We start from the raw sequence: 18,830 nt of genomic DNA, 5'->3' as shown, positions 1-18,830 counted from the left end.
TGCTGAATTCGGACCTAGTTATCTATTATTATTTTTATTTTATTCCTACACTCAAGTGCATTCGCTCTATATCGAGTAAAAGAGGAGTAAAGGTGCTCCACTAGGGAGTAAGAGAGCTCTGCGAAATGGAGTTGAATTCAAGAAAAGCAGTTACTCCCGCATAAAGGAGTTGCCAATGCTCCCTTTGTTCTTACAATGCATGAGAGCCAAAATACCCTGGCAGCTTGCTTGCCTGAATTATGCTTCGTACATCAAGCCGATACTGGTGCAGTGGAGATTGCGTGTAGGAAATATAAGGCTCCACGAAGGAAATAAAAGCAGAATTTTACTTTTCTGACTCCGCTTTGGTATATAATACGTTATTAGGAATTCATTGTAGCTTTCCTCACCTGATATTATTGTTCTCATAAATTTGTACCGCAGTATTTACCTACGGTCTGTTAAGAGCAAGAAAATGTTCCATGGGATTCGCAGTGTTTAAATGTCTGCAATAAAAGAAAATAATGAAGGACGAGCACGTACAAGGAGCGCATACACAGAGTGTTTCTGTATTCGTTTGCTGGCAGGTTCTTAACATTGTGGTTCACTTTTCAGCTTGAGTCTTTGTTTTCTTGAACATGAGCAGTACAGTTCTCATGCACTGATGTTTCGTTTTGTTAGTTATCAAAAAAAAAAAAAAACTTAAAGCCGAGGGATACTTTGGTCTGTAATCCATCGACTTATACGTAAACGGAGCATAAAGGACGAAGGCACAGTGTACTAGTTATATGTGGCCTGTTTTGTATATGTCCTTTTTTGTGTGTGTGTGAGTCAAAGTAACACGAGCACCGAGTAAACGCATTACTGTCTCCATTGTTTAGCTGAATTACGCTGCTATTAAGATTTCCCCCGAGCTGTGGATCACCGCAAACCAGTCCAGCTGGTTCGCAAGCCAGCCGTGGCAGTAGACATAAACGAAACAAGTAGAGATAATACGTTCTTGGGGAGAAAACTGCATCACTACAAACTCTTGACGCAACGCGCACCTTGCACGTGCGCGACCCAGACAGCACGTGGCGACAAAACTGCATTGGCTTCATCGACAGACGAGGTCGCTGTCTTTGGTGTTCCGTCGGGTCAGCACGCGCAGCTGCTCACATGCAAAGCCTACGATGTTTGCAAGCTTCACTGTTTACAGAGCCAGCGTAGCTCAGACGTTTGCATTTCGGAGCGACATGTTTGGACTACTTTCCACTCACGCGTGCACAGACGGGCCAGTCTGGGCAGCTGGCTTGTCTTGGCAGGCCTGAGCAGCGATGCGTTGTTAACTCCGCGCCTTGTGTATAGATACACAGAAGCCCCGGGCCAGATGCACTGGAACTTATGAGCCATAGGGCAGCCGTTAGTACTGTTTGCTCTGTCGAGAAAAGCTTCGCTGCAATGATCAAGGGATCAGCAGTTTAGTGTTGATTGCGCATCTTTCATAGTGCGAAAATCTTTACTACTTGCTATTTCATTGCTTTGGGTATCATGTGCATATCAATGCATGTACACGAAATAAAGACGAGAAAGAAACAAGATTGTCAGAGAAGAAACTTCTATTCCATTTACCTTTGCGATTTCTCTGCCAGCTCGTGTTAGCGTATTTTTAGCTCGTTATCAACAAGCTATAAGCGTATCAGTTGCTCCCTCCTGTCCGGCACCAGCAAAGGATTCCCGACGGTCCGTGCCGGAGCCAAACAGACGCGTTCACATACACGCAACCCGCTTCCGTCTTCGCGGATTTCTTCTCACTTTTGTTCGGCGCACCGCTCATCCTGGCACGCCGGGTCCGGCGGACCCGGCGTTCCCCTGGTGCCCCGTTATCGCGAGCGGAAGCGGCGACCGGGGCTCGGCAGGCCGCCGTGGGGCGGACCGGAGGCCGCCGCCGCCGCCGCCCCGCGCGGTATCGCGCGACCCTCCTCGCTCCCGACGTGTCAGCCTGGATGGGCACGCTCGGCGACGGCTCTCCCCGAGCGCGCCTCCATCAACGCGAGCCGTTCGGTGTGTGTGTGTGTCACGGGGACCCGGGCTGGCGGGGATCAACGGGCGATAACGCTGCGCTGGGCGCGCCCCGCGTTAGCTGGCGCCGCTAACGAACCACGAAATTGGAGAAGCACGCGATACGGTTCTCCCCGCGAGCCCATCGCGGCGTGCAATCACCGGTGGATGAGGCGAAAGGCGGCCGCTTATGAACTGCGGCGCGTTTGCGTGGGCGCACTGCGGTCAACGCGGGCCCGCGATAGGCGTTTAGCGCGGGAAGCCGTGCGTGCGGAACGGGGCACGCCGGTCGACGCCGGCTTTGTCCGCGCTGGTGACATCTTGTTCGTCTACGCATCTGTGTTTGTCTAACGTTGTTGACTCGTGGAAGAAGAAGAACATGAAATTCAAGTACGATCGTTGCACTGTATAACTCGAGAGGAATGTTCAGTGGCTTTATCCGGCTTGCCTTTGTTGCTATTCAAGAACGTTCGCTCTTGCCGCCATAAATTTCGCGTAGAACACATGTATTAAACGAAGCTTATAGCGTTTGTTTTCGCATATATCAGCGGGGCCTTATTCTCTGTCGATGACTTGAGAGGATACCTCTCTTTCAGGACACGTTGGTATGGGCATTCGCTAATCCATTGGCAAGAGGACAGTAGTTCTAGATGAGGAGTCGTGTCAAGCACTTAATAGTACACCAGTGATAGGGTGCACCCTCGAAAGGTATCAACCGAGAGCACCGGACGCCAGTGCACAGTGAGCTACACAAGAACAGAAGGTTACATTACTTGCTCATTTCGGAAAGACGAACTCGATTTACCTTTAAAGCTCAACTATTCGCCAATAGCACATCAGTTTCCACGAATTGAGTATATCCCCAAATGCCATTTCAAGGCCTGACCGATAACTTAAACGACATGAAGCAGCCGAAGCCTGATGACGGTTCGGAAAGGTGAGGTCCGAAATTTGTGACTCACAAATGCATGGAAACACAATGTCATCAATTTGTTAGTGTTTTTTTTTTGTGTGTGTGTTTTTTAACATTGCCCTTCCTGCTTACCCTTCTCGCGTGTTCTCCCATAAAGGGAAAGCACAGTGCTCGTGCAACACGAGTGAGAAGCGCAGTCGGAAAAAAATCCTGCATTTGCGTGGGAATTTGATAAGGGCAGTGGATCGGCGAGGGGTTCGCGTGGCGCCTTGGCAGGTCGTGGATCGACTGTCGTGACTTGCGTGACTGCGACGCGCGCCGCCGACGAGGGCGCTCGGATTACGTGCCCGTTTAGCGGAGAGAACCGCTGAGCGCTCAGCGTCTGACAGCTGCTCAGCGCATGCGACTCGCCTGACCTCATCACTCGCAAACGCGGCCATCCGTCACCAGTCGCACGGCGGAGGTCGCTCATCAGCAAGGGACGAACCACGGCTATGTATGTGCCTATACGCAGATGAGGAACAGACACGGTGTTTGCCTCGTTTGTGGTGTTGGAACGTTGGCATATCGATGAGATTAGGAATTGTGTACGTTGAAATTACGAAAAGAAAAAGCGCAATGTGTCGATATAATATGGCATTTACAATCAACGTTACTTCCAGACTAACGTACCTTTATTAGCCTTCGCATGATCACGTCATTCGTGAGAGCAAGTGCTGTCGCAAATGATGTTTAATTAAGCATCAAGAAAAAAACTGTCAAGCAAAGACCATGCACCACAGATAGAAATAGTGACTATCGAGTTAGCTTGATCGAGGAAGGTGATTGTCGAAATATAAGGAAATATCATGTGATACAGACATACATATACCCATAGCCTAACGCGCTCCATGTTTATCGAAAGTAATTTCGACACATTGTCGGCAGCGCAACTATATATGTATACGTTCTTGTTTCGCGAAACTTGTTTCTGTGTCCAAAAGCCAGCACGTTAAAGGCATGTTTTAAACAAAGCTGTTTTTCAAAATATAATTTCAATAAATATGCGGGGGTGCATAACGGAGAAACCCATTCGAAGTATAGGCCGCTTTTGAACCTTACAATTCGGCACTGATACTGCATATTGCAAAATGTCTAGAATGTTTTCGAATGACCCAGCTAGAAAGGTAATCTGCCTCGAGAAATCTCTACCGCCTACTTAAAATGAGAGATCATAAAAGACATAAGAACGTACGCCGGGACGCAATACATTGCCAGTAGTCACAGGAATTTGTCTTGTCCAATGCATCGTTATACGGTGTAATGGTGCTAACAGTCCTGCAACGGTAGAAAGAACGCTGATTACAGAATGTAGTAATTTAACAGCTTATTCGAGATCTGAACACCCCTCGGCCATTTCGTTATTCCACAGTGAACCGTCGAGGCAATATTAGGCAACAGCGCAGTTCAGCGTCATGCATTGAAATGTCGGAACTACTTTCCGTATCTCTCGGCCTCCCAATAGGGACAGTCCCTTCGCTATACTTCAACAGGCATTCGACAGAAGCTGAACTATACCGGGATGCACCACGCATCCTCTGCATTTTGAATGATAAACTCCCGATTGCTTCTCAGCACTGAACCAAGGAGGATCAGAGGTAGACTAATAAGACGAGAGCGTTCGGAGATGAGCAGAAAATATTTGGTATTTTTACTGACTGAAGGCACTGCGAATGTAATAAAAAAGTTGAAAGATGCCAATCGGAAGAGACTGGAAAATAGCAGCAAATGGGAGAGGGGGTAATGACTGAGAGGTGGGGACGACTACCGAGGCCATATTTCCCTCGCAAGCCACCATCACTGCTAGCGTCGACACCGCATTGAACGATGTAGCAATGCACGTGTCACGGTTGCGACCATGGCCGTGGGATGGCGCCACGCGTGATCGGTGGCACGCGGCCGGATTCGGAAGCGCGCTTTGGCACGTGACCTCCCCGGGCACTCCCGAACTCGCCGTGTTGCTGTCAGCCCACGAAGAAGCGGCATCGCGTGCGCCTAATTACGAACAGTGCGCTTTGCATGACGAATGAACCTGGTCACTGTGGCAGACCCCCCCATTTCTGCCACGCGCACGGACCGCTGCCGTCTTTTGTGTTTTGGGATGATCCGGACTTTTTCTGTGTCTCAGTTGCGTGCCATCGGCTCGTGAATGGGGCGCGTCTCCTAGCGAAATTCATGGTTCAGCACACTTTCCGCTGATGCTCTTTTCGGGGTGGTCCATTGTTTCGGGAAGCTATCTTTTCTCGCTCCTTGCCTTTATCGTGGAATTGAACACACTCTCTTCTGTCTTCTTTTAATTTTATTTTTATTTAACGAGCTTACACTGTCAGACGCTGTGTGAACGGCTTTTGTGATGGACATGTCCCTCTACGGCGTGATGACATACTGTCACCGATAGCGTTGCGGCTGCAAATAGCCATAGTATGAGGGGTTGGGGGAGGGGGAGCTATAGTATACACTGAGTCAGCTCAGGGGACGCTTTCGCAACTTGCCCTAGGCGTGAGACACAGATGTGGAAAGCTCCTGTAGTACTTCGTACAGACCATCTGACAAAGTGCTACACATTCAATAAATAATTGTATAGCAGAGCCAGACGAGCCCGATTTTTATTAGTCGTGCCATAAGAAGCCAACAAAAAATGACAAGTAGAGCGTAGGGGAAATTATCTGCAGTTCTTAATTGAATTAAATAAATTATAAATAACTGGAAATGAAGGTGGATGGAATAACAACTGGCCGCAGGTGGGATACGAACCCACGTCTTCGAATTAAGTGTAGGATGCTCTTACTAATTGAGCTACCGCGCCGCGGCGCCGTTTTCCCATCCACTTTCTGGGGTATTTATGCTCATCTACTAGAACTAAACCTGGGAGTGTTAGCCACAGCCTTCCAAGGATGTTCTACATCCGCCGCCAAGACTGTGAGTGGTAGCGTCCGTAGCGCTCACAAAACAGCCCGGACATTTGTTCGGGCTGTTTTGCTGCGCATGCAGATGCCCTTGCTTTTTCTTATCTGCATGGTTTATACTATTGCGCAGCACATGCGGAGAGCACTGCTTCTGAGAGCGGTTCTCCGATGATCGCGTACACGCCAGTGCGTGCCTTGTGCGGCACCCAGATGCTGCACCCGGGCAAACACTCACCGTCCTTGATCAGCCGCAGCGGGTGACTGTCGGGTGTCGACGCGTAGGCCTTCGCAGTAGTTCGACCCCCTGGGCCGTCGTTGTTTGAACCCGCGCTGCCAGCGCCTGCGAGCACGCAACAGCGCAAACACTATCAGTTGCCGCTGCATGCATTCGGCGGCCCAGTTGGCGTTGCATCTATATTGAGCGTGTCGCGGGTACGGCCAGAGCCCCAGTTTGTGCTCTTAGTTTTCCCCTTGGTGATTTTTTTTTCTCTCGCGATCTTTCGCTTAAAGAACTTCGGACTGCGGAGCGAATATATTAATGAGTATTATATACCATGTTCCCAGGATGTCCCGACAAACTGACTATAAACGCTAACAGGCTACTCATTAAAAAATGAATTTAGAGATCATGCCGCAGAATCCACGACATGTCTCAATTTTTTTTTCTACGCGAGATCCCCTGTTTTCTGCATTTCTTAAATATGGAAATTGACTGTGTCAGTGGTCCCCGAATGTCCCATAGTTGTGCATTTCTTTCATTAGGTGCAAGCGTGCTTCACCCCACAATGACGTTGCGCGCGGGCCCTTACGGAATTAGCGAAAGAAGTGTATACTGTAGCAGCGATTCTCCATAAACGCGTACAGCTATGTCCCATGCACAACCCCAACAAAAAACTATCACCATGGATGTCGTAATGTCGAGGATTAATTGAAATATGGAAGTTTGAAAAAGGAAAGCACCGAAACCGAGTTCAAACAAGGGATTTCTCTCTCCCTCTGCGCATTGTAGCTCACCCAAGTGCGCCACATCATCGGCGAGGGATAGGAGGATAGGAGTATACCACTTCTGGTTCGCCTCCGAGTACGTGAGACAGTATTTAACCATCAACGAGGCGATAGAATGGAGGTGAAAGAAAGAAACGGAGGCGTACTTGTGAATCGCGAAGCCCTCGTGGACAGTTGTAGCCATTAGCTGCGCAATCGAGGGAAGGAGGAGAGTGTGTGGCATCCTCTGCATGATATAAACGAGTGGGGACATTTTTCGACAGTTGGCCCCGCCTACGACTTCTATTTGCCCGCGTCCTTTATCCCGCTATGGCGATGAGGCATTCGCTATGATACAAACGTATCCTCATCAGTGAAGATAAAAAGCAAGCGTTGTACAGCCCTCGCCCCTCACAGCGGCATGGTTCACGAGGCTGTAGTCACCTGTCTTCGTATCTCTTAATTCCGCTCGTCCTGTCCGACGTTTCGTTCTTCCTATTGAGCACGTTGCGTCGTTGCACGTCGCTTCATCTTACAGGCTCACGTCGCTTTATCTTACAATTTCTGGTTGGGCAGATAACGAGAAATTACGAAAGTTTTCGCATCTTTTCATAACGTGTGTGTAGGTGCGCACAAAAAATAAAAGCGTTGATTTGTACTTAAGTCCCCTGAGCTTTCAGAAAGCACTTACGTCCACTGGTTGATGTGCCATTGGTGTTTAAGCCAGATTTTTGCGCTTAAGAGAGTGTAATAGACAGATCACACCGCACCGCATTTGGAAATGCGCAGCATGACGTGTACTACAGTGCAAAATGCAAACTTAGGCTTTTTTTTTCTTCTTCTTTTTCTTTTTAATGCTTCACGACATATATATGCGTAGACTTGCAACTGGAAATCAAATCGGAACGTAACATGCTCGCTGCAAACGATGCGTTGCTTTTTGCAAGCAAGAAAACTACTTTCTGTCTATACGATTTCCCGTCCTCGAGAGTAGAATGAAAATACACAATATTGGCTTAAGACGTCCTGCAGAAGGTCACGGGTACGATCCGTGGTAGCGATGGAGCATGCGACCAGGGCGGAACCCGAAAATGTGCATTCCACCCCCATCCCCTCCCCCTTACACTGGGCAGATTTGCTCACAAACAAGCAAGCGAGAAAAAAAATGTTCTTGGTGATAACCACGAAAGCATCTACGCTGGAGCACTTCAAGAGTTATGGCCTATCGTAACGCAAAGCTACTAAGACATGGTTTCTGGGTGCCATCGTCCATACCCATTTCAATATATGTAAAACAGCATTTAACGGTACCGCGTATATTGAATACAGAGATAACGAAGGATCAGCCCCGTGATTTGGCCTCGCTCAGCCAGAAAACATTTGCTCCGGATCCTTCAGCCGTCAAGAGGAAAAAAAGTTATGATCGCTTAGCTTGTCCCAGAGGGCTTCATGTTTGTCAATGAACGCTACGAGAAAAAAGATGCTCGGCGAGCGAGCAACACACCGCAGCGGTCTCGTGTTCGGTGCAGCTCGTAACAGCTCCCCAGACTCCCGCGAGCACCATTGTGCGCGCGAACCGGCGCCCCTCCCGCACGAGCCGCGCAGCTATCGGCGATCCTGCACGGCATATACTACATGCGCCCACAAGCCAGCTCGTTTAGCCGACACGCGACACGTTGTCGCCGATGATGTGCGCGCAGCGTATGCCGAGGCTGCATTGTGCGCGCAGCAAATAAATTCCCTCCGCGTGCGTGACGATAACTCACGCGCGCATGTGAGGGGTCGCAAAAAGAATGAGAGGACCGCGACGGAGAAGACGAGCAGCGGGGAGAGCGGCGGCGAGCTTCCCAAGGCGGAAGAGAGTCCGAAATCATTGCGACCCCAAAGTGCCACACGGCCGATCAGTTTCCAGCGAACGGTAGTAGTGGGGGACACGCGTGGCAGGCCACGCGCTTTCCCCGCTCGCCGCCGCGCCGGGGTCCATTGGCGCGACACTTGGGGGCGCACAATCGAGCGCTGTCGACTTCCAGTTGAGTTCCCACGAGACCAGCGCTTCAAGGCAGCACCCCGTAACGAGAGGTCGCTCCCCGGTCGCGCTGCGTGCATGGTGGCGGCGCAGGGACGCAAGTAGCGGCAATTACCGCCACCAGCGGGGGCGCAGAGCGTTGACTGCGCGTCGCGAGCCGAGGGCGCCGCCTCGCCAATGGCAGTTGAATGAGAAGTCGATGGCGCCGCGGCTGTGACCCAAAGTCGAGACCCGCGCTCTTGTTAACTCTCTGACAGTGAGGGATGACCTCACTCTTTTTTGAATCCCGGAACTCCTGCAGCGAAGTTAGCCGCTCCCTCAGCGTCCTCGCTTGCAAACATCGGAAACAAAGCGTAGGCTACACATTGTGCACTACCTGCCGTTATCGCGAAATGTAGGCAGCCTTGCAAATGACTCTATTGCCTCGAGACTGCACGCTTAAGTACTCGGCTCTTTTATAGGCGCGCAGAGCTTCAGGCACGAACGCGCGCCTCAGATGCCGAGCCTCGTGTGAATTTCAGGATATAATCAGTGTGCTTTCCGAAAACTGATGGTGCGCACTGCTAATTTAATACCGCACGCAAATATTTTTTCGGGATGTGCGGTGACATTCGATGCTGTCTACGACGCAGCACATTTCCTTTCGATCGATGTTACCAACGGCGGGGACATGTCCGTAAGCGTATACTTTTCAAAAACATTTTGGTCCCGCAGGGGCGCCCTGCTGTAAATTTGTCAGCAAGACATCGGCATGCTTACAACTTCTGGGATTATTGACAACTACAATGAACTCGACGTACCATAGTATGATGAATCGTATTGTCAGCGTTTTATTTGCGGAAACTGTTGTGTATTCCTAATGACTACAATACTTACTGTTTCTGTGAAATCCCGTACTCTGTGCAGTAAACATACCATCAAATTCTTTATCTATGCTGACGACATCACAATATACCCATCTTGATAAGCAACGCAAAAAGCAACAAGCCTTTCTCGATGTCCTCGATCAGCCCATACGTACGGACCGCTGCCCTCCAACTATATAGCAACAGAAAAGTCCTGGTACATTCATGCTGCTAACAAGTCCCGCAAGAATCCGAGGACACCCAAGCACTTATTATGAGTTGTGAATGCGAAAGCATTAATGTCCAATTGAACGCCGCTGAGCACTCCTTGCGGGCAAGCTAGCGCGTTGAGACGCTTGGCGGGTTTTGATCTGGCTTTACCGAGGCGCAGTTAGAACGCATGCAGGCAAGAGCTTGCGCGGACAAGGAACGCGCGGATGACACAGGCTTCCGAGAGCGAGGGTGACGTGGCCTGGCGGCGATGCCCTCTCCCCTCATGCAACACCTGGCGCGCTAGCACAAAGCAGGTGTGCCCTTTCGCCCGCTGTGCTCCGTCGAGGCGCGCTCCTGACGGGCTGTCGCAGCCAATGGGAATTTACCTGCCGTTTCCCTGCTACCGACGACAGACGCCTGCCTTTTCGCTGGATGGGCCATTTGACGCTTTCGGATCAAAAAGTCGCTCTCCGTGCTGGCTTTCAGTTCAGATTGGCCCATCAGTCATAACAAAAACTGAAGAGATATGGGCCTTTGTCCTTGAAATACATCATTCGAGCTCTTCCGCGAACTGATTTAAGCACGTCCGCAAGTCATCGGCCTCAACTCCGCACTTCGTTCGCAGGATTCTGCCAATGAGTGGCGGTGCTCGCACTAAGGAGGCTCGACAGCTTGTGCGTTCTGTGCCACAATCACGCATTATATACGAAGCCCAATTCGATTAACTCACTGCTCAACAGTGGGCTATAGACTTGAGGTCATCAAAAAATAAAAGCCACGAGGCAAGTAACGGCGCTACCGCGTTTACCTAAATCACGACACTCCAAGAGCATGCCCAGCTTAACAGAACTGCGGAGCTTGTCATTCAACTCGAGCAAGCAAGACAGCTAAAACCACGGTCATTCAATCAGTGGCGGCTCGTCGTTCCCAGTTCAACGGATATCCCTCCATCAACATGCCATTTGATGACCGACCGCCATGGTGCTATACCTTTATTAGCATCAATAACGCAACAAAACCCTAGCACCTCAAGACCCTGTGAAGTTCCCAAAGTGATCCGCGTCTGCAGCGGATGCTTTGGCTGTGTTCAGGGACTAAGGCCGCAAGAGCCAAAGTGCTTAGAGGTGCCGGATTACCGGCAGACCATGCCAAAAAAGAAAGTTTCACGCAGCTGCGTTGTTAAAGCTTCTAACTCTACAATGGCGCGATGTGCAAGCTCGTTTTTGAGAAGTAATTACGCAGTTTAAAATTATTTCACCTGATAAAATATCAAGGCTGTCCTCCACCTATTATGCGTCAACGAAGACAAGTTATGATCCCTCGTGTGCAGTGCAACGTGACTTTTGTGCTGTTTCAGTTCGGTTCATTCAGATTATATGTAGGGTGTCTTTTTTATCTGCACTGAATTAAAAAAATTGCCTGTAGCAGATCGCACAATTCTAAGCTAAATTACTCAATGAGTTGGCCACTACTTCTACGAGAAATCAAAATGCTTAACTTAATAATCAGCAAAATTGCACTAATGAACTTATTTAATTATTTTTATGGCACTTATTTCTTTCTACGAATTGTAGCTAGTGAGTTTGCAAGGCATACCGACTTGGAACGAATTCCGAGGATGCCACCGGCTTCGAAATATGCGCTGTCAAACTTGCGGTAAAAATACACTGTTGTTCCACTTACTTTTTTAAGAAAACGCTGTTTTATTAAAGAAATGAAATTAAACATGGGGTTTTACGTGCAAAACCACAATCTGATTATGAGGCACGCCGTAATTGGGGACTCCAGAATAACTTCGACCACCTGAGGTTATGTAACTTGCACCTAATTCAAAGTACACAGGTGTTTTGGCATTTCGCCCCCATCGAAATGCGGCCGCCGTGGCCATATCGTCTTGGTATGATGCTCTCATCGGAACACGGCCCAAGCGGCCGGGAATCGTATCCATAACCTTGTGCTCAGCAGCAGAAGTAGTGAATAATGAAAATATTATTTTGATAATCAAGTTATTAGCTGCCTGAGTAGTCATAGTTTTATGCGGGTAATTACCGCCTCTTCGAAAAAAAGCACATAAAAGAGCGGACTAACGCTGGGACCAGCTGATCTTTAAAAAAAATCAGTATAGAAAAAAAAAAATGAGAAGAAAAGGTATGGTATATGCAAAATATTTTACGTCAATCGTAACAGAATTTCAAAAATCGCTTGTGGCATATAACTAAATGCTACTGAATTCATAATGCATAAATGGCTAATTAAAAACTATTACTTTTTTAACAAATCACATTGGGGCACATATTGCAATTTATGAGTTGAAGCAGGTGATCTCTGACACGATTACTTCGAAGGAATTTTAAGTCCAGCGCAACTTTAATTTTAGGCCGAATGCATTGTTGTAGCTTACGCTTCTTTTTTTTTTAACAAGAGGCCTTGTTAAGAAGTGCAGGAAAAATTGAAATGCAATACCGATGCGTTTTGTCACACAATTTGGCAACGCATATCTCGAAACTGGTGCCAGCCTCAGAATTTCTTTTAATTCCATATGCCTTTGAAATCTCCGGCTCTAATTCGTAAAATACAATATGTCCCCGAATGTGATTAGTTAAAACAAAGTTAGTGCAACTTGGTTAAGCAGTTTATTATGCATTTTAATTTCTATTGCAAGTAATGTCCCCCTCTTCGAGCAATCCAGCTTAAGTGAAAGATTTCTAAAGCCTGATTATAATGAAATTCTTAAAATGTGATTCTGAAAACAATATGTAATATTCTGTAAAGATGAAAATAAAAGATCCTGTATAAACGATGTCGCTTTCGGCATAAACAGTAATTTTAACACTCGTAGTTTTAAACAGAAGCTTCATATTAGCTTCGGATGTTCACTACACTCACTAAGAAAACTTGCACCCTAAGGGTGTTTTCTTGTGCCTATGAACTCACCCCCTTACGCCAATAGAAAATGTTGTTTGAGCGAACTAATACACACCCATATAAAAGGGCAATTTTCGGAATTGCACCCTTTCCACCAGTGGGTGTTTTGTCGAAATTCCCGCTACGTTTGCATTTTACAGCCATATCTTATATCAATACCCTAGTCTTCCGGATGTCCACCGAAGAAATCTCGAATTGCTTTCCGAGACGTTTGTAGACAATAAAGCGAAAAAAGAAAGCCGCGGTGCACTCAACCTAGATTCAAACTACAGGTTGCTAGTCGGAATCCGCCTTTTTCATTTTCCTGTGCTGCCCTCTGCCGCGCGCCGCTGGAAACGTTTTGGTAGGGGGCTGGGGCTTTCGCCGGTTGATATGTGAACCTGCGCCCGTGTTAAGGGCGCATCGGTTGTGCGTTTCGTGGATTGCAGTTATTTTGAACCAGTACCAAGGCGCAAAAATTTAAGCGAAGCTAGCAGTAAGACCTGAAAGGCGGAAGGAGAGAGGAGGAGACAATGTCTCCTCGCTTTACGAACAGGGCGCGCTCCCTCCGCAGTAAATGCTGCGTTCTTATCGGTATAGCAGAATGATCCGCATACACCTGCGAATGTTGATTCCAACCGGTACTGCACAAAAAAAAATCTAAGACTTACTGCGCTGTGCCGGCGACGATGCTGCACCAGAAATCACGTGCGCCTGAAGAACTATGATTGGCTGACGCGCTATGATTCGCTGACGGGTTTTACGCAGAGATAAAGAGTACATCTCAGGAATTAAGAAATGTGTCAGCATGCCAACACGTAAAAACCCACCCATCTACGTTGCGAATACGACCGGCAGCCTACGGGAACGGTGGCGTACAGATGTTGGCACAGGCGTTGGGCACAGCGCTGTGTCCCCGCTTGCAACTTATTGTGTACGCGGCGATCGACGCGAAGAGTAGTTTATTTCAAATCGCTAAAGCTAGAACTGTACTATAAAATCACTTTCCTTCATCCTAACTTGCTTACTTTTCAGTACAGGTCCGCCGGTAGCGGGTGCGCGAACTCGACGGCGCCAGGCCTAACCTCCGCTGAACAGGATCAACATTGGCTCAAACTTATGTGCACGGATTGAGAGGGTCGAATCTTGTGCATTTCAACTTCGTAGGCATGTATTGACTCATTTGGAGCACGATTATTTATATATGCCAACGAAGGCGTTGCGGCTATTGCGTTATCGGTTCGACGGCCGATCGCGCGGGGTTCGGTCTGATGGTCGGCACGCTGATTTTATCGGTGCCGTCGACAAGAAAGCCCGTCGCAGTACAACTCGCTCTCGTCGGTTACGTCTTGTATAGGCCTGGTATGATAAAATGGTCTCCGCGACACAGTGCTGAATGGTCGGCCAATCGTAAGCGTCCGCGTCTTGTCGGTCTCGTATCGTCCCAGTGTTGCCGCGCCTTGAACGCGTATGCGAAGTCGGGCACACGCTGCCACTACCAGCAAGCGAGGACCGACGCTGCAAGATGTCTTCGTCAGCAACGTGTTTTTAAGTGTTGTCCAAGTGTAACGCTCTGATCGGACGCTTGGCAGCTGGTCTACATAAAAATACATCGAGTTGAATCAATTTAAACGAATCCAGCGGTAAAAAGCAAAATACAGGATAGGAAACAAAACAAACAGGTCTGTCTATCCACTTCCCCACCTGGGACGCCATATACATGAAGTAGCAGGATGACATCCATAGGCGCATGTGACCATATGACGTTCACTGACTGCGACTTAGCACTTACCGCTGGAAAATAAACACGTATGGCTTTTTACTTGCTCGAATTGTTGAAGTTGGCCAGCACGCTTAAATTCTGTAAGGCCTATGGTTTCTAACAAACCACCCTTTTAGCACTTTGAAATTAATGAAAGGGTTCTCTAACGGTGTTTTGTTAACGAGTACACTCATGTATAAAATTTTTAGAAAAAGTAATGGTGCAATAAGCGTGTTTCGACCTAGAATTCACCTTCGGGGGCATAATTCGACAGCGTTCGTTAAACTGCTTTCACTGTTGACTGATTATTCTACTGACAGTCGTTTAACGATAACTAATATTTTCACAATATAGAGAAAGAAAAGGAACGGCAGGGAGGTTAACCATGCTGCACCTGGTTTGTTAATCTACACTGCGGGAGGGAGACGTTGGCAGGAAAAAGAAAGGGAGAGACAAGAAAATGAAGAACAAGTGATGCTCCCGCTCACACAACAGCAGTCACCGTGCAATTAAAGGTAGTCCTACAGCCCAGTCGCCTTCAAAATAATGCAGCAGTGCTCTGGTATCTTTGTGTGCTCCGATGACGGTCGAGTACATGGTCTCAGCATCTTCTGGGAATGCGCTGTAGTCCAGTCTGCTTAAAGCCTTAGGTAACGTCTTTCATCATCAAAAGAAGTGCAGTGAATGAGCATATGTAATATAGTCCCGTCGCAATTACAAAAGTTGCAAGAGGAACTGTCTATCATGCCGACACGAAAACAAAAGATTCTCGATATATAAAAAAACGATAATTTCGTAAATTGGCAATTCTTGCACTGCCATATCCTATACAGAGGCGCATGACGCTATAGTCAATAAATTTCCCTCTTAGGAACTGTGGAGGGAGAGAGGTGCCTTTAGGAGAATTCTAGGAGGATCTTTCATTTTATTGAGCATGTCTCTAAAATTTTGATTTTGAGGAGCACGTCCCATCTGGCATGGTATATCTCCACTGACGATATAAGTGACCGGTTTACAACTCTGGTGTCCTAATATATTAATCTCGTTTAAGCTTGTTTATCTAGAATCTCTTTTTAGGTTGATTTTGTCTAAACGCTTCCTTTTTTTTTCTGTTGGCAATAGAGTACATTCCACAGGCTGGTTCTGCATATATCCTTCAGCTGCGCGCGAGGCCAACAGCAGGGTTTTACAATTAAAGTCAATGGAAATACGGTTAATCGTACACAAACCATTTAAATTTCAGTTCATGTGTACTGCGACTCTGAGGACTATGTGGCCATCAAGGGAAGTATTTGTTGACTGCTGCACGAAGTGCCGCCAAATTATAGTTTATAGGCTATGAATGCTTTTTGCTAAACCGCCAGCTAATGTTGATAATATTTCATTTGCAACGATGATGGCAACGGACAAAAAAAATGTTTGTTGTCATTGTTCCAGGTTATCCAATAAGTTAATCACAGGGGATTGACCAATAATCGGGCGTTAAGAGAGCACAGAAAAAAAGAAATTCGGCAGAACCGATCTCGACGTTAATGCGGTTAGAAATGAAGCAACGTAAACGTTCATTTTTATCATTGTAGAGCGGCACATACCCTGTGGCACATACGTAGGTATCCAACTTGACGTCGTAGACTTTCATTGACGAACAGAACACACTACTGGCACGTGATAAAAATAATAGCAAATGTTTTTTTTTTTTTGTGCAAGGGCCAGGGATAGCCAAAGAGCACCAAGAGATGATACGGCGTATAGTTTATGGTTGTTCAATGACAATGGTAGGTGTAACTTGGCTGCATAGAGGAATAGTCGCTGTAAGTTGTGTAACATATATCCGCATTAAAATATGACAGTGGTTAGCGAAGCATGCTACGACCATAAAGAAATATGCTATACAAAGTAAACTAAAATGTGTTGGTGCCAATAGCGTTACAGCGTCATCGGGACCCTTGTACGCAAGGACCTGGGACAATCGCTCTATTCTGGTCACTGCTATCGCAACAGAACCCTCTGCAATCGGGAGCCTATACCGGCACACACCCAGTAACCCAAGTTGGGATGAAAGAGGTTTATTGACGAGCGTTAACTGATGCCATTGAAGTGCGCCACGTACGCAATCTTACATGCTCACTCACTGGCCTTAAAGAGCTTTTTGAGCAGCGGAACATACCTAGTGGAAAATACCAGTGGCCCAAGTTGGCGTCATGTTCTTTGAAAAGCAGCGCAGAACAAGTGGCACATACCCACTTCCACAAAGTCATGCAGTGGCCATAATTGACATGAAAGAAGTTAATTGAGTGTGGCACATACCTATAGTTCCACATACCAAGTCACCCAAGTTAGGGGTAAAGAGGTTCATTGAGGAGCGTTAAACGTGCGCCACATACGCCTCTTCTCGTTAAATACTTGGAAGAGACGGACATTAGATATATGGGTAACAAGAAATCGCAAACTTTAGTTTGCTAATTCGCCAAGTTTCAATGGTTAACATTTATTTTATTGAATTCAGGGCAGATATTACAATTGCTAAAGTGAAGCCGGGTAATAACGGAGTCATATCCGCTTAGCAGAAATCGCGAGACTAGCACCGGTTTTCAGATATCCTTCCTGATCCGTATTTCATCTGACAAAATGTACATTAGAGCTACAGCACTGCGCGAAGGTAGAGGAACTGCGGTCGTCACTTCTACTAAGCGGTTAAGACCATTTTTCAAATTCACAATGGCAATATGTGCCTTAGAGAGAACACTGCAATAGTCAATTAGTGAAACTTGTTACTGAGCGAACTGACACACATAATTTCTTTTGAATAATCTATTTTGAAGGACGCGCGCACGCACGCACGCACGCACGCACGCACACAGTATGCATCGCCCAGCAGCAAGAAGTATAGCGGTGTCTTACAATGTCAAAATAAAATTTCATATTGAACGAGTAGATTCAGGGAAACTAAGAAGGTTCATTGTTAAGTAGAAGGTCATGAAGCCAACAGACAATGAAACCAAGGAAGGCATAGGAGGAATTGACGGCTTTTAATTGAAACGTAAAGTTAATAAGGAAAAGGAAAATGAAAACGGAAGAAAATGCAATTTGACACCGAAGGGAGCCGAATCCAAAACCTCTACATGACGCGTGTGATGCTCTGCCAATTGAGCCATTTTTAGTTCCGTTTTCCTTATTAGTCTAACATTTATATTTAAGACAGTTAATACCAACTGTGCTTTCCCTGGCGTCATCTTCTCTTGGCTTCGTATTGATATTTTCTATTATTGATGTACAAAACTATTTCAAAGTTCTTTTAATGACATCTTTAGAGATATTTATGATAGTGATGGCATTGGCAGGTACGAACGCTATAAATTGCTCATGATCACTCGTGACGACAACAGACACTGTGCACTTTCATCTGATCATAACTGCATAAGCTAAACTAAATCTTTGCTTCGGGGACAACGCCCTCGAGCCACGTAGGCGACGTCAGCTTAATACATCTACGTCGTCGATTCTCCATTTCTCTGTTGCTAACATAGAATAATTGCAAGTAGTCATCTTTGCTGCAGCATTTACATATTCAAATGACGATTTATTACGCCTGCTCACAACAGGAGTACGGCAGAAACAAATAAAAATATATTAACCACTTGGAGCCAACAATCACTTCGTGTTAGCACAAAGGCAGCGACAAACTTAATTCAAACATGTCGACATTTCTTTGTTTTTGACTGTCGACGGCAATCTCGCTGTGTTCTGTAAGTCCTCTTCAACAAACGCGCAAGGCGGAAACACAAAGCAAAAGCAAACACACAAGCAACGGATCGCGGGCACACTTTACGGTTCCGTCGCTTTCTACGCTTTTCGCCAGGAACAATGGGCAGGCCGCTCGGAAACAATAGATCCGCGTATCGATTGCCACACTCTCGCCCCTGGCATTCTATTGTTCCGACCGCCCCCTATCGCCCGGCATGTGAAGCCACGCGCATTAATTTTCCTCCGGCCCCGCTCAAATGCTGAAATTTTCTTCCTTGAAGCGGCAGCGCGGCTTCCAGCACACCGGGTTGGGAAAACAGTGGCAGCAAGCTGCAGGCGGAACGCGCTGGGCCGACGCGCACTTCTTATCGCTGGGCGCGAAACCGAAGCGCTTTGTGCCTCGCTGGCCGCTTTAATGCCGCGCGAAAGCAGCAGCCGCTCGCGTCCCCGTTTCTCCTGCGCTTGCGGAGCAGCC

General features: G+C 47.3%; 1 protein-coding gene across 1 annotated transcript in view; it reads right to left on the bottom strand.

Moving 5' to 3' along the window:
• The window catches only part of LOC119436042 (DNA-binding protein D-ETS-3-like), a 180,946-nt gene that overhangs the window by 119,932 nt on the left and 42,184 nt on the right, over positions 1-18,830 (bottom strand). The window contains exon 4 of the mRNA XM_037702778.2: positions 6,113-6,217. Coding sequence (XP_037558706.1) covers positions 6,113-6,217 — 105 coding nt within the window. The remainder of the gene's footprint in view (positions 1-6,112; positions 6,218-18,830) is intronic.

Source organism: Dermacentor silvarum, chromosome 1, assembly GCF_013339745.2.
Source record: "Dermacentor silvarum isolate Dsil-2018 chromosome 1, BIME_Dsil_1.4, whole genome shotgun sequence".
Classification (NCBI taxonomy): Eukaryota; Metazoa; Arthropoda; class Arachnida; order Ixodida; family Ixodidae; genus Dermacentor; species Dermacentor silvarum.
The sequence above is the reverse complement of the archived record's forward strand: the minus strand, read 5'-3'. Positions and strand labels throughout refer to the sequence as shown.